This window comes from Patagioenas fasciata, chromosome 1 (genome assembly GCF_037038585.1).
Source record: "Patagioenas fasciata isolate bPatFas1 chromosome 1, bPatFas1.hap1, whole genome shotgun sequence".
Classification (NCBI taxonomy): domain Eukaryota; kingdom Metazoa; phylum Chordata; class Aves; order Columbiformes; family Columbidae; genus Patagioenas; species Patagioenas fasciata.
The window spans coordinates 174,695,877-174,720,744 of NC_092520.1; the positions used below are offsets into that span (position 1 = coordinate 174,695,877).

The window sequence follows — 24,868 nt, forward strand, 5'->3', positions numbered from 1 at the left end:
TCCAGAGGTGGGAGGTTGTAATCAGTGTCTGATCCAGAAGGCCCCAGAGACCGTGATTTTGCATGAATGTCCATGCAAGGGCAAATAACACTTGTAATGCTGATCCAAAACTGCCTGATTCACTATGTTATGGAGGCAACTCATAGAAACAGCTTGGAAAGAGCTGTCCTGGTGACATTAGCTGGTGGACACAATGAATGCCTCCCCCAGCAAGCAGCTAAGGAGGATGTTTTGGTTTTGGTAAACCGTGTCTGAGGCAATGGCATAAAAGTAAATTATTAACATTGTTGCTGTACATCCACCTTTCATTGAGTGGGAGCAGGAAGATCTAAACCATGAGTAGAACTCAAAACTTCTGAAGGCACCTGGATGCTTCATTTTGAGAGGAATCTGGTGGAAAACTAGGAAAAGGGGTTGCACAATATCCTGGAAACAAATAATACTGAGAAAAAAACAAGCAGAACTTAAAAAAAGAAAACTTCCCCCCAGCTTCACACGCTAAGCGTGGTCCAGGGAGAGAAGGCAAGCTGATTGTGAGCAAAAAGGATTGAATGTTCCACCTAGGTTTTTCCTGACCACAGAATCACAGAGTGTTAGAGATTGGAAGGGACCTCGAAAGATCATCTAGTCCAATTCTCCCGCCGGAGCAGGAACACCTAGATGAGGTTACACAGGAATGTCTCCAAGGAAGGAGACTCCACAGCCTCCCTGGGCAGCCTGTTCCAGTGTTCCTGTCACCAGATCTTGATATTCAGAAATAATTCAGGAATTATTGTAGGAGATGGCAGCCACGCGTGCTGTCCACCATTACGTATCAGGCCAGCATAATACAGAGCCATATGAATATGATCTGACCAGATGGTCTGATTAAATCCTGAATGACTCATGGTAACTGCTAAGCAGGTCAAAGCAAAAGTTACTGCAAGAAATAGATACGGCTTTGTGCAGAGGGGTGGAGGCTGAAAACTGCACTTCTCCAGTGAAAATATCAGCTATTAGCAGCATCCTCTTGGAAATGTGAGGTGAGGCATGGGGGTTAACTGGGACAAGGCATCCTGCTCCTCTCCCGTTCCTTAGGACACAGGGACCCCCAGAGGAGCTAATCTTGCCAGATAGCTCAATCCAGCCCCTAAATGCAGGGGAGACGCTGCAATCATAACAGCAAACCTGAAAACACCACCCTCCCAAAATCCCAGGTCCTCCGTTAGAACTCTAAAGCAAAGGATTTAAAGGAAGAGCTGAAGCGGGGAAGCCGTTCAAGACCTGCACGTTAAGACATCATTGAAGGGCCCTTCGGGCACATGGGGGCACGGGGGAGGGGTCCTCCGGGGCCGCCCCCCCCGGGCCGCACGCTGGTTCACGGGAGGGTGGCGCGGCCGCCATCGCCGCCCCGGCGCGGTCCCGCCTCCCGCCCGCAGAGGCCGGCTCGGCGGCGGGGATGGCGGCGGCGGCGGCAGCGCGGGGCCGGGTGCTGTGCCTCTTCGATGTGGACGGGACCCTGACGCCAGCTCGGCAGGTAGCAAGGCACGGGGGGCACGGAGTTTTGCGGAGGGAGGGAGCCGAGGTGAGAAAGACGGAGCCGGCTGTGGCCTCACACGCTGCTTCCCCTCCAGAAAATCGCGCCGGAGGTGGACGCGTTCCTGCGGGAGCTGCGGGAGAGGGTGCAGATCGGCGTGGTGGGAGGTTCGGACTACGCCAAGATAGCCGAGCAGCTGGGGGATGGGGATGAAGGTGAGATGCGGCCGACGAGGTTTCCCCGGGAGGGTCTCCTGTGTCCTAAATCTGACCCTAAGCCCGCCCTCGGGGCTGCCGGCCATGCCCCGGCAGGAGCCGCCGCTCCGCGCTTTCTGCCGCTGCGGAGCGCAGGCGGGGCCGGCAGGCAGGGATGCTCCAGCCCACGCTGCCAGCTCCGGCCTCGGCTTTGTACGAGCTTCATCTGGGCTCTGACAGCTTCCCTCCCTCCCCACCACCCCCGCGCAGTGGGTAGGAGCCCCTTGCAAGTTTTGCCTCCCTGATGCTCCATGGTGAGGTCTCCGGGGGATGTCCTCATCGTGTTCAAACAGGGACATGGGGTAAAGAGTTGGAGGGCGAGGGGGCAGCCCCTGCTCCCTCCGCCTTGTTTTCATTCTCTGGCATGGATGCCAAGTGCAGCCGGGCTCCGAGCTCTGCCTCGGTGATGGAGGGAGACGGCGAAATTCCCGGCTGAGGCTGATGGCTGAGTCGGCAGCTGTGTGTCTGGGTTGCAGGAGGGGCTGGAGTTAGATAACCGGTAGTAAATGCATCACCCCAGTGCCCTGACGGTGGGAAGGGGAGGAGAGAGAGAGGAGTAGCACACACGTGGTTGAAAGCCTGACATTTTGGAGCCCTTATCTTTGTCCTGCCACTGATTCAGCCCGTGACCTCGCTCAGGTCATTTCCCCCGCATGCGTCAGCTCCCCACCTGTGAGCAGAAGATAATCTCCTTGCCCGCTTCGTGGAGAGCCAGACGGGTGGGTGGCCCTTTGTGGAGCACGGAAGATGTGGAAAGCATGGTACTAAGGAACCAGGAAGATGGCTCAGTTCTGAGCCCAGTCCTTTTGGCCCGTTTTCCCAGGCACTACTCATGTTTCCTCTTTTGTTTCCTCCCCCCTCAGTTATCAATAAGTTTGACTATGTCTTCGCAGAGAACGGCACAGTGCAGTACAAGAATGGGCAGCTGGTCTCCAAGCAGGTAGGTCCAGCCATGGCTCTCCTTCCCTGTGCTTTGCATGCCCTGGGGACCAGTGCCTGGACACAGGCAGATGGGCAGCCCCTTCTCACCAAATGCCAGATCTGAATGTTCCACTCCCCCAGGTCGTGTTCTTGGGTGAGTTTCGTGAAAGGTCAAGCACCTCCCTCATTCCCGCTTCTCCTCCCACAGGCCATTCAGGACCACCTGGGGGAAGAGCTGCTGCAGGATCTAATCAACTTCTGTCTCAACTACATGGCACTACTGAAGCTGCCCAAGAAACGGTAAGGGCACAAGCCCATGCAAATGGCAGTCGTGTTCCTGATTTCTAGGGAGCTCTGTACTCCAGGGCTCTCCTAAGAACAGCTGAGCTACTGCGCTTGTTGTACTCCGGGTTTTATCTTAGCATCTAGAGGCCCTGTGTAGAATCATTGTCCAACTGAGCTGGGTACTGTGGGCAAATAATGGAAGAGGACCTTTGTTCTGGAGAGTCAGCACTATTTTTTAGCATAATGCCTGCTCTTTTGCCCCTTGGACTTTCCTCCCTGGGAAGCAGGGTACAGCCACTGCATGCATCTCATTTAGGACGATGGTACCATCTCGTTACTGGTCAGGGCATCAGGCATCATTGATCATATGAATTTCCAAACAGACAAACAATGGCTCTTAAGATGGGAGGTCCAGTGCCTGAGCACACAGTTTCACTCTGTTTCTAAGCCCGTGTCTCTTGGTGCCAGTGGTAATAGGGCTGGCCCTGCTCTGCCCCCCTCAACTGTGTCTTCCTGTCTGCTTCCTCCATGAGATCCTGCAGCCACAGGCTGAGCTGGGTCAGTACATCTCCTCTGAAGGAAGACTATGCCACTGCCAGGGAAGAAAAAAGTAGTTTTCCATTGGATCAGCTTGTCCTATTATCACAGAAAAGAGAGAGAGGGAACAGATGGCATGGAGGTGGAAGGGGAGAGCAGGGGGACTTCTTTCACAGGCAGCCTGCAGTTAAACCAGGCTGGGTGCAGCATCACACCACCCCTCAGACCACAGTTTCACAAACGCTTCAAGGCAGCATGAGCCAGCAGCACTGTTGAAAGCAGCGGCTCTGCCCTCTCCTTGTCCTGGCTGCTTGTTCCTGCTCTCCTCTCATGTTTGTACAATGAACCCCAGCAGGAGAGCTGTCTGGTCAAAATTTAGCTGGTAAACGTTGCTAAACTGTAATCCAGAGTAGTTGCCTGATCTGAGTCAGTATGTGGCAATAGGAGGACCAGTGAGAGGGGCCAGAGTGGCTCCTTGCGACAGGACTGCTGGCTGAACATTCCCCCAAAAGCGTAGGCTGGGCCCAGAACCCTCTAGGCTGTTTGGTTGCCTCATTGCTGTTTGGTTGCCCAACAGCTGGGTGAAGTTTCAGCTCCCAAGTGCATCTGCGTATTTAGGCTTATGGGATTTCTAGCAAAGCAAGGACTTTAACCCTCATGTCCTGAGTCTTGGGCTGCGGCATGAGCCAGCAAACCCTCGATGCTGCAGAGATGCTGTTCCCAGGCTTCAGGCATGGCTGCCCCTGTGTCTGTTCCCCGTGATGTTCTTCACTGTGTTAGGAGCTTTTCTCCCAGACTCAGCGTGGTAAACACTTTATCACAGAAAAACAGCAGGCAGGGCTGGGAGCCGCATCAGAGGGTTAATGAGTGCAGGGCTCCTCAGCTGGACATTAGAGGGTTAATGGGCTCAGGGCTCCTCAGCTGGACATAGAAGAGGATCTCCCTGCTCCAGCTAGGTTTCCACAAGAGTTTCAATCTATTTTCAAATGGGCAGTGCTGCCATCCCCTCATGTTTCTGCCCCACCAGTGCTGGTACCTGTCTGACCCCCAGGTGAGCTATTCCGAGGTGATAAGCAAACAGAACTGGCTGGGTTTATGACAAAGAGAAAAGAAAGGAGCAGTTTTCTGCTGGCTTAGTGCTTTGAACCAGCCCACTGAGGACGTAACAGCCTAGGGATCTCAGTGCAAGGTGAGGGTAGCAAGCAGGACCTTGGTCCTGTCCATGAAAGCTTTTAGATAAGAGTTGCAGTCAAAAGTGCAGGGAACAAACAGGAGATAGGAAGGCCCTGTGGGTCCTACCTGATTTGTATCCCATGAGGAGGTTCTGATTGCTCATCAGCCTGCCACCAGACCTCAGCAGTGAGTTACACTGACCTGTTCCATCCCACTGCCCCAAGGTACTGCCAGCTTCAACCCAACATTTCTTAAAACCCTCCAGGGGTGGAGATGCCACAGTCTCATCTGGTGGTTGTTTGAGTCCAGGCAGTAGCTGTCTTTGCAGTTATTACAACGTTAGAAAATATTTCCCATCACCTCACCTAAGCTTGTTGCTTCCAGCCTCTCCCCAGGGCACACAGGAACTGTTTATTTCTCTTCTCTCACAGTCTCTTTTTATAAAACTGTGACCCCCTTGTCGACCATAAGCAGAGTTGTTGATACCTAACTTGAAGCACCCATGAGCGGGCATGGCTTTTCTCCTCCTGCGTGTCGCTGGAAAGGTCTGTTTTTTTCCTCCGTGCCCCAGTAACCCTGCACCCTTGCCCACCCACAGAGGAACCTTCATTGAGTTTCGCAACGGGATGCTGAACATCTCCCCCATCGGTCGGAGCTGCACGCCAGAGGAGCGAATCGAGTTCTCCGAGCTGGACAAGGTAGATGGGCCAGACTCAGGCTGTCCCTGTATACCACTTTCAAAATCTCATCTGAAAATGTCTTTTCATGGCCCCCTTTTTATTTTCATCTTCTCAGCTGTCATTTAATTAATAGCATAACTATTCATAGTAGCAAATGACACACAGATGAATGGAAGAATTTTACTTCATTGAGGACCACCAATGTAGTAGGGTGGCCAGCAGGATTCCTTGTGGGAAGGCCCCAAGGAGTAAGGCACCTATTTAACAGGGCGTCTCCTTGTTTACAGTAACCAAAGGTAGAATTGCACTGAAAACCTCAGAGAGACTTAAACTTCTCAGGTTGCGCCATCCCTCCAGGCTCTCCCACTCCCCCAGCCCCAACAGAGCTGGAACGAACGGGCCTGCCAGACTGGGAGGGCCACAGCAGATCTGCTGGGCAGATCTCTGGAGGGCTTGGCCCATGCCCCAGGCAGTTTCTGCCTGAAGTGGGAGAGTCTTGGCATCCAGAGACTTTTCAAGACTTCGCAAAACTTTTTCAGCAAAGCTGGAGGCTCTGATTTATGAACTGGGCTTCTGGAAAGTTGAAGCAGTTGCATTTCATTGCCAAGGAAGGGCTGGGATCTGCTCTTCCCAGGAGCCTCCTGGAGCTGTCCTGAGCTGGTGACCTTTTACACAGGCACGGGGCAGGACTGGTGAAAGCTGGCTAAATGGCATTATACTGGGAGCAGGTGGGAAAGGGCAATGCAATAAGCCAGAGTTGCCCAGTTATGGTGGACTCTGGTAGAGTGTGAACATCTAATCATTCAAACCCTCCTTCCTTCCCTCTCCTTCTCTGCAGAAAGAGCGGATCCGGGAGAAGTTTGTGGCAGCCTTGCAGAGGGAGTTTGCTGGCAAAGGTCTGCGTTTCTCTCGAGGTGAGTGGAGGTGGCTTCCTTGGCTTTGCCCTCACCTCTTTATCCTGTTTCCTGTAAAATGCTGGGAAAGGGAGCAGAAGTCCTGACTGCTCGCCTGGGCTTCTGTTCCTGGAGAGCTGCGATGGGGTTGTCACCTTGGTATTCACAGCAGGGTGACAGCAGAGAAACAGGCCTATAAGAAAGATGGGGACAGACTTTTTAGCAAGGCCTGTTACAACAGGACAAGGGGTCATGGTTTTGAACTAAAGGAGGAGAGATTCAGGCTGGACGTGAGGAAGAAATTTTTTACAATAAGGGCGGTAAAACACTGGCACAGGTTGCCCAGAGAGGTGGTAGATGCCCCATCCCTGGAGACATTCAAGGCCAGGCTGGACGGGGCTCTGAGCAACCTGATCTAGTTGAAGATGCCCCTGCTCATTGCAGGGGGTTGGACTAGATGACCTTTGAAAGTCCCTTCCAACTCAAACTATTCTATGAGAATAAATGGTGCTGCAGATTTGCCTCTCTGGGAGTCAGCCAGACAGGCAGGTTTCTGTCCTGTGACGTTATCCCTGCCTTAATTCCAGCCAGCTCTGCAGAGCCCACCCGTGCCCAGGAGGTCTGTCCTGGCTCGTGTCAGCAGCAAGGTGGCCAGCAGAGCTCCAGGCACATGCAGCCCTCCCGGGGAAGGGAGACAGGAGCCTCAAGCATGTCTCAGCTCTGGGGTTTGTTGGGAGGATTGGCTACGAGGGAAACATCTTCCTTGAGGAATCACTGCTGAGAGGCAGGGAGTTTGCAGCTCTGTGCTGTGGCCTTCTGCAGGGCCAGTTCTTGGGGTGAAGGTACGCTCTTACAGCCAGCTTCCCAAAGGCAAGGAATCAAAGAAGAGACTCGAGCAATGCTGGGAGTCTGGCCAGGACAGGGAGGAAAATGAGGGTGTGTAAGTGGTGGGGCTGAAGCAGAGCAGTGGGTATGTGTGAGATAAGAAGGTGCCATGTGGCAGGATAGCCAAAGGGCAAGAGGGTGATGAGACCAGGAGGCAGCAGGTGACATCCCACTCTTGCACCCCGTATGGACCAGTACTGAGGGTCTTGCAAGGGCTTTTCCTCCTGAGAGCCTCCCCTTGCCTTCAACATCCTGCGAGGGGCTGCCTGCAGCACTGACACACACCGTTTGTCACAGCAGACAAGGACAAAGTCCCTGCCGCCGTGTCCCTGCAGGCACGGGCGACAAGAGCAGAACAATGGGCTTTTCTCCTCTGTTTTTGGGAAGCTGCCATGAAGAGCCTGGACCTGTTGTGTAAAAGCAGGAAGACAAGGGGAGTTGTGGTCACCCTGCTCCTCCACAAAGAAGACGCAGGGTATCTCAGGTCAGGCATCCAAAAACAGGGACACACGGAAATGGGGCTCTTCTGCCAAACTGGCTCCATGTGCCTTGTCCCAGGCTGTGGAGGACCCAAGTCCCAGAGGTGGTACGAGATCTCCCAGACCTGTGCTCTGCCCAGACAAGGGGCAGTTCTGGCTGTCCTCCACACGACTTCTTCTCTCTTTGATTTCCTACCCTCTCCAGCTGGCATCAGGAGCCCCTTCTTGCTGCCCAGCTCTGTTTTTTAAGCCAAAACACAGCGAAATGCAGCGTTTTTCACAAATAAATGGCTTCGGATACAAAATCAGGAAGGAATTTAATGAGGTTGACCAAGTTTAGCTCCTGCTCTGATGCTGGCGGCTGCTGGAAGCCTGGGGGCATCCTCATCCCTGAGTTCGTAGGGTACTTGCTCCCATCCATATCACAGCATCCTGCCTGGGGCATCCTGTCCGGTGGTGAATCCTCTGCCCTGAGCTGGACACACAGACTCCATCCCCAGCTCCTCAGCCTCCAAGGAAGGTTGATTTGGGGTCTCCAAACCAATGGGGACACGTCAACCAGCTAGGGAGGAGAGGAGCATGGCATCAGGATGTGCACATTTGAACAGCCTAGGGAATCGGTGCCTCTGCTGCATCAGGGACTGTGCCTGTGGGTACCTGTGGTTACCTGTCTACTCACCCCCTTCCTAAGAGATTTATGAAGAAGGAGAGCGTGAAACTCCAGGATTGCTGGTGGCCCAGTAGATTGCCTGAAGAAGTAGAGAGTCCCCTTGAAACCAAGAGGAACAGAGACCTGAACTGGCAGGAGGATGCACATCAAAACTCAAATCCCTGTTCCTTCTGGCTCCAAGCAAGACCCAAACATCCATGTGCCCTGAGTTGCAGGCTTGAAAGGAACCTGTCACCTGTGTTTGTGCTGGGACAAGGGTCTGACTCTGCAGCCTGTGCATACAGCAGGGCAGCTCGAGAGGACAGGGAAGGAGCTGCCTCCAGTCACCCCCAAAAGGCAGCTCAGTGCTGGGGTAAACTCTGCCTGGTCTATGAGCAAGGGCTGGCAGGTTCGTTAACCATTGGTAGCTGTGGTTGTCCATGTGCTCGCTTACATATGCTCTCAGGGAAAGCTCCCTCACCTCTGTACGCTTGGCCCATCTGCCTTGATAACCCTCCAGATGTTGACAACTCACACTTGACTCTTCTGGTGAGAAGTGACAGGCCCAGGTCATGCCCCAATTATATTGACGTGTTTATGGTATCTCCATGGCAAGGTACTTGATCTGTGTGCAAAGCCTGCTGGGGCCTGCAGGGCAGCCAGCTGGGACCCCTGAACTGTGCAGTGCATGTGGTTTGGTTCGTGTGTGCACACACATGTGAATTTTGGGGTTGTCCTATGCTGGGACAGGAGTTGGACTTGATGATCCTTGTGCGCCCCTTCCAACTCAGGGCATTCTATTATTCCTAGGGTGCCAGAGCCCCCAGTCCCTGTGGGGTTAAGGAGCATCAGATCAGTGGCTGTAGAAGGGCCAGTGATGTCTGCATGGGAGTTTAGGGGAGAGCGTGGTGGCAATCTCCAAGAACATTGTCCCCTGTCGGGACACAGAACATGCTGATGCTACCTGCAAGGCTTGAGCTCAAATCTCCTCCAAAAGCTGCATCTCTTGGGACTTCCCACCCCAGCATCCCCCTCTGCAGCCCACTGGTTCCAGCTTGCCTGCAGTTAGGGGAACAGTGCTGATGTCACCCCAGCCATGCTGATGTCACTCCAGCCCGTTGTCATAGGAACAGCATCTGTCACTGTCCTAGCCAAGTGCCAAAGATGTGCAGCAAGGCAGAGCAGGTGCCTGGCTGCTGTTTGGGGTGGGGGCTCCCCACAGGCATCCAGCCCTTTCCCCTTCTCCTGCCCATCTCAGGGTTGGGGGACACCCTGCCAGCTCCCACCATCGTTGCCTGATGCCCTCCCTTCTGCTGGCAGGTGGCATGATCAGCTTTGACGTCTTCCCAGAGGGCTGGGACAAGCGCTACTGCCTCAACGTGCTCGATGATGAGAGATTTGACACCATCCACTTCTTTGGGAACGAGACCACCCCTGTGAGTATGCCCCACTTGCCCCACACATGGCCACTTTCCTGTGTGGCGGGGGAGAGATGCTCTCAAGTGCTGCCTGTTTGCAGCAGGCTCGTGATGGCTGCCGACCTGCTGGGCCGTGGGAAAATCACCCTGGATTGACTGTGCTGGGGAGCAGGTCCACCTCAGCATCACTTTCCTCCCCCCAGCACCCTCAGGAAGGGGGCAGCCACTCCTGCAGCCCTCAGGACCCAAAACATGAGCCCCAGCACTTAGGAGAGGGCTTTTCAACAGCAGGAACAGCTTCACCTTCCCTTCAGCATGGTGGAGGATGATGCTTCCTTGCCGCTGTAGACCAGCTTGGCTATCAACTCAGCTCTTTCCAGATGATGGCAATATCTGCCCCCCCAAGATGTGCCCACCCACCTTCTGCTAGCCCCTCCACAGGCAGGGCAGAGGTTAACCCCAGGCTCCTGGGCAAGTTTTGCTGGTGTAGGACCTTCCCCATCCTTTGAAGAGGGGAGGGAGCAGGGCTCCCAGCCCAGCCTCTTCTGCCTCCCTGGGCCAGCAAAGCTCTGGCAGCCTCTCCCCAGCAGGTCCCTGCCTGCCCAGCCCCAGCTCCCACCCCAGCTCTTCACAGGACAGAGCAAGATGCAGATTCATGGATGAGGGTGCTCTGTCAACACCCTGTTAACATTTTCCCTTTTTCCTATTCCCCTGCAGGGAGGGAATGATTATGAAATCTACGATGATCCCCGCACGGTGGGACACAGCGTCCAGTCCCCCCAGGACACAGTCCAGCGATGCCGCGAAATCTTCTTTCCAGAGAGAGCAAACGAGTGCTGACTGCCAAGTCCCCACAGCCCTGCCCCGGCCCCACTCTCTCCCCCCACCAGGAAAAGCACCTTTGTTTGAGAAATCTCCTCGGGGGTAGACAGAAAAAAACCCTTGCCAGAGGTGGTCAGGAGATAACGCAGGTGTGTGTGCAGGAGGGGCCTTTGCTGAGCAGCTTTTCAGCACTCCCCACCTGCGGCCAGGGCTTGTGGGACCAGATCGTCCTCACCTCTAGCAAAACTTCTCTCTGGACAGTTCGGTTTGTGGCGGGTAGTGATGCAGATGCTTTTGTGGTTGGGAAGCATTTGAAAAGGCCAGTCACACTAGCGTGTGTGTGTGTCCATCCCGTGCTCCCCCACCTTTTCTTTTCCACTCTGTTTATCCTATGCAGGGGGGAACATGTGTCTCACCTTTCTCTCCCTCTTGCCCCTGGCCAGGGAGGATGGGGCTGCTGAGGTGCTCTCACCAGAGCTGCTCTGCAGCCAGAGGCCAGGAAGGCTGTTTGTCCCGAGCTTGTGGTAAGAAGCAGTAGCTGAGACCCTTGCAGTGTTGTGCATTCTAATGGAGAACATCACCATGTCTTTCACCTTGGTGCCACCCTGTGCCAGTCCCTACAGGTGACCTGGGAAAGACAGTTTTACAAATACTCTGCTCCTGCTCTGATTTTTGCTCAGGTGCATGAAGAAACTAATTCTCTCTTTAGCTTACAAAAATACTCCAAAAAGCTACTAGGGGTTTACTTTCTGTGTTCTGCAGAAGCTGTGAAGTCAGACCTTGCCCAGTGCAGCTGGAGGACCCCGGGTGCCTGGCCTGTGCAGAGCACCCTGTGGAGCTGTTGAGGACAGAAGGCTTCCCAGCAGCCTTCCCCCCGTGTGTCCATTAGGTGTCACAGATTCATCAGTGACAAAACCTTACACAGGGCATTCAGAACAGAGTGAGTCCCCTTCCTTCACAGTGCTCAGCTTTCCATCATCCTGACAGAGACATTTTCAGAGAGGACCAACACCGGCCAGACCTGGTTCCTTGTGCCAATGGAGGTATGCACGCAACAGTGCCCTCCAAGCTTTCCAACCCATCTTGTCCAACGTGCTTGGTTTATGTGGTCACCTTTAGGGACAGGAGTTCTCCAGTGCAGCTGTCACATGTCCTCCTGCTCTCCTCTTCTCCTGGGTCTTCCTGAGTTGCAAAACCACATCTTTCCTTTGGTCCCTGACCCTTTGGCCCCTTTATTCCTGGTCATTATGCTGGGGTGTGTGACTGCACTGGTGACGTTAGTCACAACTCAGTGCTCAGGAGGAGCTCAGTGATCCCCTCCAGGGATGTGTCCTGCTTATAGCTCCCATGTGTCTGGTGTTTGTGGACCTGGAATGTGCCAGAGGTTCCTGCAAAAGCTCCCCATATTGCTCCCTGGGAGCCTTTCTCAGCACATCCCTGCTGGTGTGGCACTGCCCCTTCTCTTGGTCTTGTTTTCTCTTTTTTCTTCTGTTCCTGTTTTCCTTGCCATTGCTCTTCATCTCCCACCTGGCAGCTGGTCTACAGAGAGAAGTTTCCCAGCTGGCTACTGCCACTCGGCCAAGGGGCCAAGTTCCTCAGGCAAGGTATGTTGGTGCTTTTAGACCCAGGGCAGGGCTCTCATGTTGTCACAGGCAGTCCTGAGTGGACCCTGGCACTGCTGCCTTGGCCACAGGAGCTGGGTGCTGCATGACCAGTGCTGGTGGGTGCTGTCTCCTCCACCTAACCTTCACCTCTTAAATCTACAGCACATCGGGGCTGTAATACATCACATTTGCATGAGTGCAGCAGTCTGCTCAGCATACAGAAATCTCCCCAAAATGCACAAGTTCCTCTTTCTATGCAGAGAAAATTTCTGCGTGGGAGAAGAGGACCTGCTGGGGAAGCCTGGCTGCAAGGTACCCTTTTCACAGGCCACTGGTCTTGGCCCTCCACTACAACCTCCATGGAGGAATCGTGTGTTTTGTAGTTCCTCCTTCTCTTTATCACTGTGGATCAGGTTATGTGTGGGCTTAGAGGCTTATCTTTCCTGTAAGTCTGTTCAAAGTCAGCAGGATCTCTAGAGGGCATGGTGGTCCATGAAGAGCAGGGCCTGGCCTGAAGGCACGAGGCACCGTGGTGGCCTGGGGTGCTGAGATGCCATGTGTATTCGAAGGGAAGGGCTGGCTCTGTCCAAGGCTGCTCCTGGTGACAGCACATCCCTTGCTCAGGGTGGGGGGAGTTGCAGAGCGAGCAGGGCAGAGGCAAGGATGACCTTGGAGGCACCAGCCATCACTTTCTCTGCTCAGGAGCTCACAAGTGCATGGGTGATATCAAATTCAGGACCCTTCCCCATTCCTGTCTCTGTCTTACACCAAGCTTGGGCTAGTTGAAGGCACCTCCCGCCAGGACATCCTGTCCTGCTGGAAGGATGAGGAGGAGGATGGAATCCAAAGTAGTTGGGGCAGCCCCAGAGTCTTAGAGCCACAGAATGGTTGAGGCTGGAGGAGACCTCTGGGGGTCATCTGCTCAAGCAGGGCCACTGAGCCCCAGCTGTGCGCCCTGTGTTTTTGCAGGCAGGGATGAGGCACAGCATGGGGGTGGGAGCCCTACACCTAGGGGACAGTGCACACCTGTCTCCGAGACCGCTTTGCCATGATGCTCCTCTCCTGGTAGGTGCCCATGGGCTAAAAGGGGTTTCTCCCCACGGGTGTGTGAGCGAGCAGATGTGGCAGGCCCTGTGTTGGGGACCATTGTGCCATATGACTCCGTATCTGTGTGAGATGGGCAGCTCCTGTCTGGCTGATACCAACTGTTAAATAAATATATTTAAATACATATATATATTAAAACAAAATCAATCATATTAAAGGTACAACAAGCAGTGGCTGGAGGCAGTGTGTGCTTTGTGCTGGGCTTTACTGGGGCGAAATGCAGCCAGACAGCAGGCAGCTGCAATTTGAAATCCCCACAGGAGTGGGGGACCAGCCCCAGTCCTGATCACCCCTCCTGGTGGGCAGCAGCCTCCCATCACGGGCTCAGGGTCTGCCCTCCCCACAACCCCAGGGTAAGGCTGGAGGACCCCAGGATCCACTGGAACACACTGTGAGGAGGTGGGTGAGTCTGTGCTGCCGTTTAGATAAATCCTACAGAATCACAGCATGGTTGGGGTTGGAAGGGACCTCTGGAGATCATCTAGTCCAACCCACCTGCTAAAGCAGGGTCACCCAGAGCAGATCGCACAGGAATGTGTCCAGGTGGGTTTTGAATGTCTCCAGAGGAGACTCCACAGCCTCTCTGGGCAGCCTGTTCCAGTGCTCTGGCACCCTTAAAGAAGTTTCTCCTCATGGAACCTCCTGTGGTTCAGACTGTGCCCATTGTCCCTCATCCTATCGTTGGGCACCACTGAAAGGAGCCTGATCCCATCCTCTTGACACCCACCCTTGAAATATTGATAAACATTTATGAGATCCCCTCTCAACCTTCTCTTCTCCAGGCTGAACAGACCCAGCTCTCTCTGTCTTTCTTCCTAAGAAAGATGCTCCAGACCCCTCATCATCTTCATAGCCCTCTGCTGGACTCCCTCCAGTAATTCCTTGTCCTTCTTAAATCGGGGAGCCCAGAACTGGACGCAGTTCTCCAGATGCAGCCACACCGGGGCAGAGCGCCTGCACGCTTCAGGTCCTTTACCCAGGAGAGCCAAGAGCGTCCCCACTGCAACACACACACACACAGAGGACAAAGCTGGGACTGGCAGCGCTCAAGGGAAAGTCACTTTTAATGGTTTATTGCCAATGTTACAAAGGTTGACACATGGTCAGACAGGTGGGAACGACACCAGAATTGTAAAAACACCAACAAATCTAGGGTTTTAGTTTATTTCCGAAAAAAGGGAGGAAAAAAAAAAGAATCAAACACAGTTTGCCTTGGCCAAGCTGACTGCGTGTCCCAGGGATGCCTGGGGCCTGAGCTGGCGTCACCACAGCCCCTGGGTGAGCTGGGTTTTGGGTTGGCAGTGAGATGGGCTGTGGGGTCCTGGGACAGTCCCCGCGCCAGCCTGGGCTGGGGCAGCACATGGTGGTCACCCCTAATCCACAACTGTCCTGCATGGCACCAACCTTGACACCCTCCTCTCCCTGCTTACAGCAGACCTCTGTCCCCACCGCAACAGCGGCAGCCAGAAGGGTGGAAAATGCTCCTCTCCACTAGTGCTGAGGCTCCCATCAATTGGGTGCCAGGGAGCCGCCATCATCCTTCCTGCTCAGAGGGCTGCTTGTCCTGCTCTGAAATAAACCCCCTAAGATGCTGGTAATCTCCGGAGCATGGGTGCAGGCACCATTTCCCTGGGGTCAGTTCAAGCCCAGATGAGTTCATGCCACCCCCACCCCACCACCCTCTACACTGTCCCTCCCCAGGGCCACAGGAGCCCGCCTGGCCACAGTATGGCGGAGAAGATCAAAACTGAAATTTGTGCTTTGTATACAAGACCCTGCCTACAGCGAGGGGTGGGGGAGGAGGCGGCTATGCTCACTCCATGGCCAAGGCTACTCAAACTTCTCAGCCCCTCGCCCTCCCCTGCAAGCTACAGATGTGCACAGACACACACACACATACACGTGTGGGAAGGGAGGTCCCCAGAGGCCTGGGGGGACAAGGGGAGGCAGAGGAGAAGGCAGCCGTCTCCCCAAAACCATGTCAGCACCGAGCCAAGAAAAGTGCGTTACCAGCCCAGCTGTGGTGGGGAGCACAGAGGTGCCAAGTGCACCCCTGACCCACACCCAGGCGCAGCGACCCGGGCACAACGCTGAGCACCCCTGTGCCCTGCCAGCAGCCATTTGCCCCTTACAACTGAACTTTCTATTTCTGTAAGCCACTCGCCTCCCCGTGGCACCGCTGACCTGAGATCTTTTGCTGGAGGGATGTGGCTCAGGTGGATGCAGTGAGCTGCCAGCTCAGATGGGGACGGGTCTCAGCCACCCAGTCCCTGCACAGTGATACGCTGCCCCATGCTGCCCCATCTCCCCCCAGCCCCACAGCATGTACAGCGGGCAGAGGGAACAAGCAGGGTACCTGCTTTGCCAGAGTGGGGCTCAGGAGGACGAGCTGAGACGCCCTAGCCCCCTAGCACCTGCTTCAGCCCGGGGCAGCCGGGGTGCCAGGGGGTAGGACAGGTTCCCCTGTTCCCATGGCTTCAGGGGCAAGGAAGGGGACATGGGGTTCGGCGCTGCCCCCGGAGCTGGGGGGTGGCAGGGGAGGGCTCTGCTTCCCCTGTCCTCCTCGACAGACACTTACAAACACACACAGAGAAAGGAAACTGTAACCTTATAAAAGACACTGAACGCAAATGCGTGTGTAATTTTGGGCAGCCCCAGCCCCATTGCTGCCGTGGCTCCCCCTGCACCCCTGCAAGCGGCCGGGCAGGCTTGCTCTGTGGGGCTGAGCAGCCGGCGCCCCCCCCAGGCACCTAGGAGCCGATTATCTGGCCGGACCACGTCTCGTGCTTCGTGTGGGGCGCCAGGTTGGTGAGGACCACCTCCACCGCCTGGAACTTCTGGTTCTTGGGAGGAATGGGACAGACCTTGTACGTCACCTCATCCCCCTCCACTGGGACATACTCCCCCTCGATGCTGTGAGAGAGGAGAGGCGGTGAGGCTGGGGCCAAAAGCTGGACCCCTGCCCCAGATCACCCACCACCAAGAAAGGCACCCCACCCACCAGCTGCACTTCGGGAAAGAAAACCCACCAATGATTGGGGGTCAAGAACAGGCAGAGCCCCATCCCGACCCAATGGAGACATTCCCATTGCAGCCCATGAGTCTCCAGCCCCACGCTGATAGTACGGCTCCCCCGGCACCACCTAACCCCTGACTTACTCAGACACATGGACAAAAATGTCTTCTGTGCCGTTCTCAGGAGTGATGAACCCATGGCCCTGGGAGCGAGAGAACTGCTTGCAGACACCCTTGAAGATGGGGCCAGCAGAGGCACGTGCTGTCCTGCGGGAGGAAAGGCAGAGAGAAGTCCCACCAGTTGCACTCACCTGAGAGGCAGCATGGGGAGAGGTTTGCTGTGGAAATGCGGCATTCCCTGGGAGAGAGCACAGCAACCACCAGCAGCAACTGGGCAGGTTGGCGTAGTGATGCCAGGTGCCATGATGGCAACATGCATCAGGTGTAATGGGTTCTTCGGGCACAGTTGATGACCGTGGTCCCTGCTCAGCTCAGCTAGACAGTCCCAAACGCGTTTGCCCCATGCTGGGTACTTACGCTGAGTAGGTCCTGGTCCTCTTGGTGGGGAGGGGGCTGGGCAGGTCCCGCAGCAGGAGGTTGCCTCGCTCCCAGATGCGGCTGCCCTCCCGCTGGAAGGGGAAGGTGGGCCACACCGGTGACTTGGGGGAGTGCAGGGGCGGTACCGCCGGCGGAGCGCTGGGGTCCGATGACATGGTGGGGTCGGCAGGCTCCTCCGTTTTGGGGATGGGCGGTTGGGCGGCAGGAGAAAGGGCACCTGGTCACACGAGTCTGCTATTGGCAGCCTGGGAAGCAAAGAAGGGACCAGCTACAGGCACCCCAGGGGGGCTTTTGGTGGGGTCAGTCTACTGCCTGGAATAAAGTCTAAAGTCACTTGGTTTGTTCAGCCTGGAGGAGATTGAAGGGAGACCTCATCATGGTCTACAGCTTTCTCACAAGGGGAGAAAGAGGGGCAGGCGCTGGTCTCTTCTCTCTGGTAATCAATGACAGAACTTGAGAGAATGGCAGGAAGATGTGCCAGCGGAGGTTTAGGTTGGATATTGGGAAAAGGTTCTTCACCCAGAGGGTGATGGAGCACTGGTACAGGGAGGCAGTCACAGCTGCAAGCCTGGCAGTATTCAAGAGGCAACTGAAAAATGCCATCAGACACATGGTGTGAATTTTGGAGTTGTCACATGCAGGGACAGGAGTTGCACTCAATGAATCCTTGTGGGTCCCTTCCAACTCAGGATATTCCATGATTCTATAATAATTGCCACCTCTGCTCCCAGCCCCATATCTGTGGGGGCAGGCGGTATGCTGCTGGCCTTTGGTATCGGGCACCAACCCCCGGCACTGGGAATCGCAACCTGTGATGTTCCAGCAAATCAGTCCTGAGGAAGGAAAGAGCCTGGTGTGTGGTTTTAACTTTTATTTTCCAGGATAATCCCCCATATTAGAGATGAAGTTGCTAAAAAGCACACCCTCGGAGAAGGAGCACCTGAGCATGGGCTGCCAAGGGCAGCGACCATTTTGGGAAGGATGCCCATGTAGCGCCAGCATGCCTGGCCCCCAGCCCCAGCCTCTGACATCTCTCCCCTGCCTGAGATTTCTGTTGAAAGGGTGAAGGAAAAAGGCTGAGACAACGGGAAGGTCAAGGTCAGGGGTCTGGGGTCTCCCCACTGCTGGAGGGTTCCTCAGCACTACGTGATTTAGGATCTAACCCCAGCCACAGCCAGTGGCTCGTTGCCCATCCAGGTACAACCCTATGGGGCAGGGACACACAGGCTATTGTGGAGACACCAGCAGCACACACACACCATCAGGCACCTCAGACAAGCCACAACAGAAGCACAACCTCCTGCTGCTGCAGTCATGCGGCCCCAGTTTTTGGCTGGCATCATGTGGTTTGCAAGGAGTTAAAGCCCCAAGAGGCAGAAACCCCACAACCTTTGGCTGCTGGAGGATGTGCAAGACATGGCCTGACAGCCAGGACACCTGCTGAAGAGCAGGAGCCAGAGCAAGCATGGGCATGGCTGTCTTCACAGAACCACCCAGGAGCAAGAAATTGGGGGTGTTGTGCATTTTTAAGCTTCCGAGTGAGATGCTCTGGTGCGTGATCAGCACTGTGGCCGCTTGCTCAGAAAGCCTTTGTTCTGACAATTTCTCTTCCCATCAGTTGCTGCATCTGATGCCCGGTGCCTCTATCTCGGGGTGCCCCACGCCAGCAGCTGCCTGGGGGCACCACTCTTTAGGGCTGCTGGGTGGGGGTCATCCACCTCCATCATTCCTCAGGCTTGGGGTTTCCCCATTGCCTGGAGCAGAGGAGCCTGACGTTCCAAGAAGTTACTGTCCCCTTCCCCGCCACCGCCTCCAGCCTTTCCCACCCTGCTGGGGCATGCGGCATCTTTTGGGACAACACCTGCACACACCAGGAAACGCAGAGAATATTTAATTTAGTTTCTGACTCATCCTTGGCCCTTTGAGATGCAAAGGCCCTGCGGGGACTTGTAAAAGGGGGTCACCTCTGCTCTGAAATTAGCAGGCACCAAGGACATGGGAAAAGGTTTCTAGAGCAGCTGAAGTTTCGGGGAAGGACCAGGCGACTCCTGCTCCCCTCACCCACCTCTGCCTGCTTTCCTTGCCAGGGGATCTGCCTGTCACTGGGTTCTGACTGCCACCAGTCCAGCTTTGGTGCCCATCCACACCTCAGTGTCCTGACAGCTGACCCCTCCCAGCCCTGCAGAGCTTCACTCTGAGGTCCAGGCAGCAGAGGCCACACTAGAGTCCCACCTCAAGGCAGAAGCCACCACTTTCCTACTGCCATCTGAGAAGACTTCCAGCCACAGCTGCAAACCCCTCCAAAATGTCTCTTCCCCTCGCTAGCTTCCCATCTGCCCCCTTCATGCGTTTCAGCAGCCCCTCACTGCCATGAAGCAACTGAGGCACAGGCACCTGCCTTCTGCTCCACAACCCACCCCATATCCGGGCTGCCTGTATCCTGACCCACTGGGCTCAGCATCTCTTGCCCCTGTGTCTGGTCTCAGCATCTTTCCCCTGTGCCCTGGCTCAGCATCTCCTTCTCCCATTCCCAGGCTCACCATCTCCTGCACCTGTGCCTGAGGAGTTTGGAGAGCCCTGAAGCCACACACCCAAAAGCCGAGATAGCCACCAAGCTGGTTCTCTGCTCCTGTCTGTGCTCCCCATCCAACCACTCGGCCTGTGCTGACGAACAGCTTGGCTACTTTTGGGCAGCAAAAAGCAATGTGGTCCCCAAGTGTCCCTGCAGGATTCAATGCCTTCCCAGGAGGTGTCAGGGCTGGACAAATCCTATGAGGGCAGGCTGAGGGAGTTGAGATTGGCCAGTCTGGAGAAGAGGCTTGGGGGAGACCTTATTGTGGCCTTTCTGTACTTGAAAGGGGCCTATAAGAAAGATGGAGCCAGACTTATTAGCAGAGCCTGTTACAATAAGACAAGGGGTAAATGTTTTAAACTAAAGGAGAGGAGATGCAGGCTGGACATGAGGAAGAAATTTTTTACAATGCGGATGGTGAAGCACTGACACAGGTTGCCCAGAGAGGTGGTACGTGCCCCAACCCTGGAAACATTCAAGGCCAGGCTGGACGGGGCTCTGAGCAACCTGGTCTAGTAGAAGATGTCCCTGCTCATTTCAGGGGGTTGGACTAGATGACTTTTGAAAGTCCCTTCCAATGCAAACTATTTTATTCTATGATTCTAAGTGGGACGATTTAGGGGGACCGGCCCTTGGTTCTCTGTGACATCATGGAGCTGCCACTATGAAAATGGCTTCACCATGGCGGGCCTCCTCTGTGCACACTTTCGCTGACAAGGCCTTTTGGTTCCCCCACCAGATTACAGACAATGGAGGGTATTTACCCTGAATAACGATGCTTGGAGCAAACTATTAGTATGCTGAGGGGGTTGATTGGTGCCAGGAGAAAAAGCTTCCTCTGGCAGGTCCTCAAAGGACTGCAAAAATGGAAGTTTTCCAGAGGTAAAAGAAAAACAAGAGGTGACAGGGAAGCGGTGTGCTAGAAAGGGAGCCTTGCAGGGTCAAAACAGCATGGGCAGATGAAGTGGCAACCAAGAGCGGGCTTGCTCCATGTTCACCTATGTGAGCAGTGCAGGCTGGGGTGCCCTGGAAGGCTCCCTGGTTCGGGGGACAAGCAGTGGTGGGGAGCAGGAGAATGCTGGGCATTGCTGGGAGACAGGAGACAGCCCACAGGCAGCAGCTGAGGTTGCTCCAGGGTCTGGAGCCCCTGTCCTGCATCCAGGCCACGGCTGGCTGCCACAGCCAGCAGCACTCTGCCCCTCTCCAGCACCTAAGCTTGAGCACTCCAAATTTGTGGGTCAGCTTTGGGGCCTGGCAGCTGAACGCTCAGCTTTCCTGGTGCCAGTGAAGCTGAGGCTTAGCAGGAGCTTTGGCACCATGGGGGGCTCCAGGACTGTATGCTGCTTCCCACCTCATTTAAATCCCCACAGCAAACAAAAGGACTGAGGAAATTAAACTCAGGGCAAAAGCAGGCTGAGAGAAGAGAGGGGACACAGCATGTCCTCACCCATGTCTCCTCCCCTCTCAGCCCAGGCAGAGAGCAAGGAAAGCCTCTCATGTCCTTCTTTCCTCCCTGTGTGCCAATCCACCATCCTCTCCCCAACCCTTTCTCCATGCTGCACCCCCAGCAGGCGACAAGGAGGGGGCATGGGAGGCATTTTCCCCCTCTCCTCCATCACCATGCTAACCTCCACCAGGGCCAAGAGCATCTCTCCCCACTCCAGGTCTCTCCCAGCCTGGCAGACACCACCCACGACACCATGTCCACCCCATGCATGTATTACGGTGCAGGGATGAAATCCGGGTCACCCAAGGAAGCGAGCAGAGGCTGCAGCAGCCCGGCTGTGCCGCGGGGCATGGGAAGCCTTTCCAGCGAAATCCCCTTCTGCTGCCAGACCTCCACCTCCCTCTCCCTGTCCTCCCTCAGTGGTTTTGCTCTGAGGGTCTCCCAGGGGGACAGACTTCCGAGCCAAGGATGTGTGTAAGCAGCAGCAAACCCAGCGCTCCCTGTAAGGATGCAGTTTGTAAAAAACACTCCCCCCACCCTGTCCATCTTCTACCCCTCCCCAAATAAACCATCTTGGAGCGAAACCCCAGAGCCCTCTGGTGACAGGGTTTCCTTCGGCAGCGGCAGCCAGCTTTGCTTTTATATTTTTCGGATGAGGCGAGCTGACAGTCGGAGCGCTCACAGGCGCAGGCAGGAAGAAACCCAGGCCAATTAAGGCAGACAGGCAGTAGACACATCAGCTTTTATCTCGAGATCCAAGTACCCCATTCATCACCAACGACTGAAAGGTCTGCGGTTTATCAAATAAAATCACTGTCTCTCTCCCTCTCTTTAAAGCCAAACACATTGACTTGGGTGCTGGCTGTGACCTTGTTTAACTAAACAGCCTTTCCAGGTCCCCCAGAAGGGGGAAAGGAGCCTTTTGAAGAGGCACCAGCCTCTGCCACTCCCCGTTCATTAGCGGCAACGAAAGAAAAACCTCTCAAACACCCCTAAGCCAGGCGGGGGAATACATATTTAATTGGCTTAATCGCCCTCGGCGAGTCGGCCCTCCCGTGCAGCGCTTCTTTGTGTTCTTTCCCATCCGCCAGAACCCCCAGGCTGCCCAGGATGGATGGATGGATGGACAGCAGCCCTGCCAGCGGCTGTCACACTCTGGCTCTGGATGTGACCTGTCGTCACCTTTATGGGCTGTTTCCTTTCACACCGCCACGTCCCTTTGCAAAACCCCATTTTCGAAGCTGTCTGCCACCATGCTCGGGTCTGCTGAGTGCCGCCGCTCCTCCGGTCACAGCCTAGGAGCTGGAGGTTATTTTTATTTTCCCTCTTCTGCCTTTCCCAGCGAGCTCCCGCATGGGCTCTTGCCTGCTGCTCACGTTTTCTCCATCTCCCGTGACTACTAGTTCCCTCAGTTTAGGAGTCAGGTTTACCTCCCTGTTCTTTCCACCCCAGTAGCAAAAAGGTCTTTGTATGTCACAAAGACACCTCATCTTGGCAGCCGGCTGCTGGCAGCCATCTCCTCGCCCCACAGAGCAGGGAAAGTGATGTTCTGGCCCGTCGCCATCCTTGGGGAGGCTGATGCCCTCCCCAGACCCAGCCTGTCTAGACACGGGCTGAAACAGAGAAGAGCTACACCCCTCCAGACACAGCAGCGTGTCCCCAGAGATCGGTGCAAAACCAAAAATCTCATTTTTCAGCTGCTTAGCACATTCACGTGTCGAGGGAGTCACGAACAGCATGGTGGCCACTAGAAATCCCGAACTGGCACCTCCTTGGGGGCTGCCGTAAAGGGCAGAAACCAGTTGGGGAACGGGGATGGCTCTAGGTAGGGGTTACCACGAGTAGGGGTTACAACGAGCAGGGGTTACCATGAGCAGGGCCACCGCAGCACTCACCAGGCTTGGTTTCTCTGTCCTCCCTTCCTCACAGCCACAGCGTCTGGCAGGTTTTTATAAATGCTGTCTCTGTCCGATGCTAATGAAAGCATCTCAGTACCCCCCACCCCTTTTTTGGTTACTAGATCATGATGTTAAGAGTTAAATACCAAGCAAAGCAATTTTCTTGCCTACCCTGCATGTTAAAAACCTCTTTGCTGAGACAAATTACTATAGGAAAAATAAACTAGGCGGTTTGGGGGGGGAATACACACTGACAGTGTCCCCTCCCCAGCTAAGCCAATCATGCTCACAACTCCAGCGATCTCTGCCAAGATAGTCTTGCCTATGATACAGCTCGCTTAGCGCTAAAATATGAATGTCACCTTTATGGATCAATTATAAAAAGCTCCCTTAGGCAGTACCGGGCTGCCCAGTTCTCAGGGAGGCCTCAGGAGAAAGCAAGCAGGCTGCCAGATGCAAAGGGGAGGCAAAGGCAGAAGCCATCATGGAGGCTTGATTTACCTTTTAAGCATATATACATAATAATCACTCCCAAATACCAAGTTTGTGGGATTTGGGTTTTTTGTTGTAGGTGTTTTTTGTTTCGTTTTGTTCTGTTTTTTAATTAGAATAGTGCCTGTTCAAAGACCTGGCACAAATGTTCTCATCTGTGTCCTTCTTTCCTCCTTTGTGGCTCTAACTTGCCATCTGCAGGAATGAATAGTGCAGCCAGTCCCAAAGAAACCCCCATTCAAGTCCCCATCATTATCAGCCTGCTTTAATAAGACACATTTTTTTACAAATCGCCTCGCCCTCACCCGGCAATTGGAGAGCTGGGTCCCAGCTGATCTCAGCCCTCAGTGGCAAAGCCCCGGCTATTTGCCCCCCAGCCAAAGCAGGCGTACAACACCACCACGCCACCCCCAGAGGAGGCATTGTTCCTGAGGCTGGTGGGGAATAACCAAACCTTAGGAGGGAAGTCACACTTCACCCTCACACCTCTCCGCCATCGAAAGGAAAAATCAGCTTTGAAAAGAAAAGGTGGAAAGCAAAGTTTAGCCCTCAGCTACAACGGCCCAGGCAAGCTGGATGGCCGTTGTGCTTCCCCTCACTCACCTCCTCAACAGCGATGGGCTCCCTGGAGCTGAGCTCTGCAAAGCATCGGTGCTCAGCAGGGCCCAACGCTCCTCCGCTGCCGTGCGAGGAGCAGCGGTCTCGCCTGCAGCCCGGCTCGGGGGGGCTTTCTCTGCCTGCCTGCCTGCTGATGGATCCGCGGTGTCTGATGTGTGTATGATGTGCGCCTCGCACACACACGCATCCACACGCCTTCCCCTGACGTCAGGGCCAGGCCAGGGGGAGCGGGCAGGTGGGAGGGATCAGGCTGGTCATTTCCAAGCTAGGCTTAAAGGAACAAGTCTGGGTGGGGGTCTGGAGGGGACGAGGGTCGGCCCCTGGGGGCTGCATCGCTCCAATTACACAAAGTGACATGCATCGGTCGCACAGGTAGATGCAGTGGGGCAGCCCCACAGGCTGCAGGGACAGTGGGTTGTGGGCTGGGAAGGAACCAGAGAGGGGATGGGGCCAGGAGACCAGGTCTGGACCAGAAGGGGTCCCCCATGATGGGTCAAACCTCTCCCCTGTCACCTTGAGTCCTGCCGGTGCTGCTGCAGCTGCTCTCCCCACTTGCCCAAGCTTGCAGCTCCCCAGCACCCACATGTGACATGGTGACCCCCCCCCCCAGAGCAGAGGGGCATGGGGGGGCACATGCCACAAATCCACCCCACCATCCCACCCCCCTGCTCTGGGCCCGTGGCCCTAACAACCACAGGTGCTTTCTCAAGGTCTCATTTCTAGCTCTGCACTACGCCAGCCCCCTGACCCCAAAAGATCTTTCCCCTCTGTTTTCCCCTGTGCCGGTGTCACTGCACTTGGGGGATCCAGCACTGTGGGCAGAGGCAACATCATAAATTCACCCGAGACTCTTCTCTTTGGGGGTGCAGGGCAACGCAATGACGATACAAATCAATCTGCTGCAACCGCTAGGGAATAGGGCGAGGAGTAATGGGGTTTAAATTGCAAGGAGCAAGACTGATGCTAGACATTAGGAAACACTTTCTAACAGAATAGACAGTTAATTACTCAAGTAGATTGCCTGGGGAAGCACCAGAGTCTCCAT

At 55.0% G+C, this 24,868-nt stretch overlaps 2 protein-coding genes across 2 annotated transcripts; one reads left to right on the top strand and one right to left on the bottom strand.

Annotated features, from left to right (window-relative positions):
- Window positions 1-1,286: 1,286 nt before the first annotated feature.
- Window positions 1,287-13,393, top strand: PMM1 (phosphomannomutase 1). Its single transcript, XM_065856633.2, is given in 9 exon segments — window positions 1,287-1,446; window positions 1,449-1,516; window positions 1,614-1,731; window positions 2,634-2,710; window positions 2,900-2,991; window positions 5,285-5,384; window positions 6,205-6,280; window positions 9,593-9,708; window positions 10,408-13,393. Coding segments are annotated over 9 exon segments (915 nt in total). The 5' UTR covers window positions 1,287-1,301; the 3' UTR covers window positions 10,531-13,393.
- Window positions 13,394-14,269: 876 nt separating this feature from the next.
- On the bottom strand, window positions 14,270-24,025 carry CSDC2 (cold shock domain containing C2). Its single transcript, XM_065829236.2, is given in 5 exon segments — window positions 14,270-16,136; window positions 16,383-16,505; window positions 16,776-17,041; window positions 23,809-23,938; window positions 23,940-24,025. Coding segments are annotated over 5 exon segments (753 nt in total). The 5' UTR covers window positions 24,011-24,025; the 3' UTR covers window positions 14,270-15,973.
- Window positions 24,026-24,868: the final 843 nt, after the last annotated feature.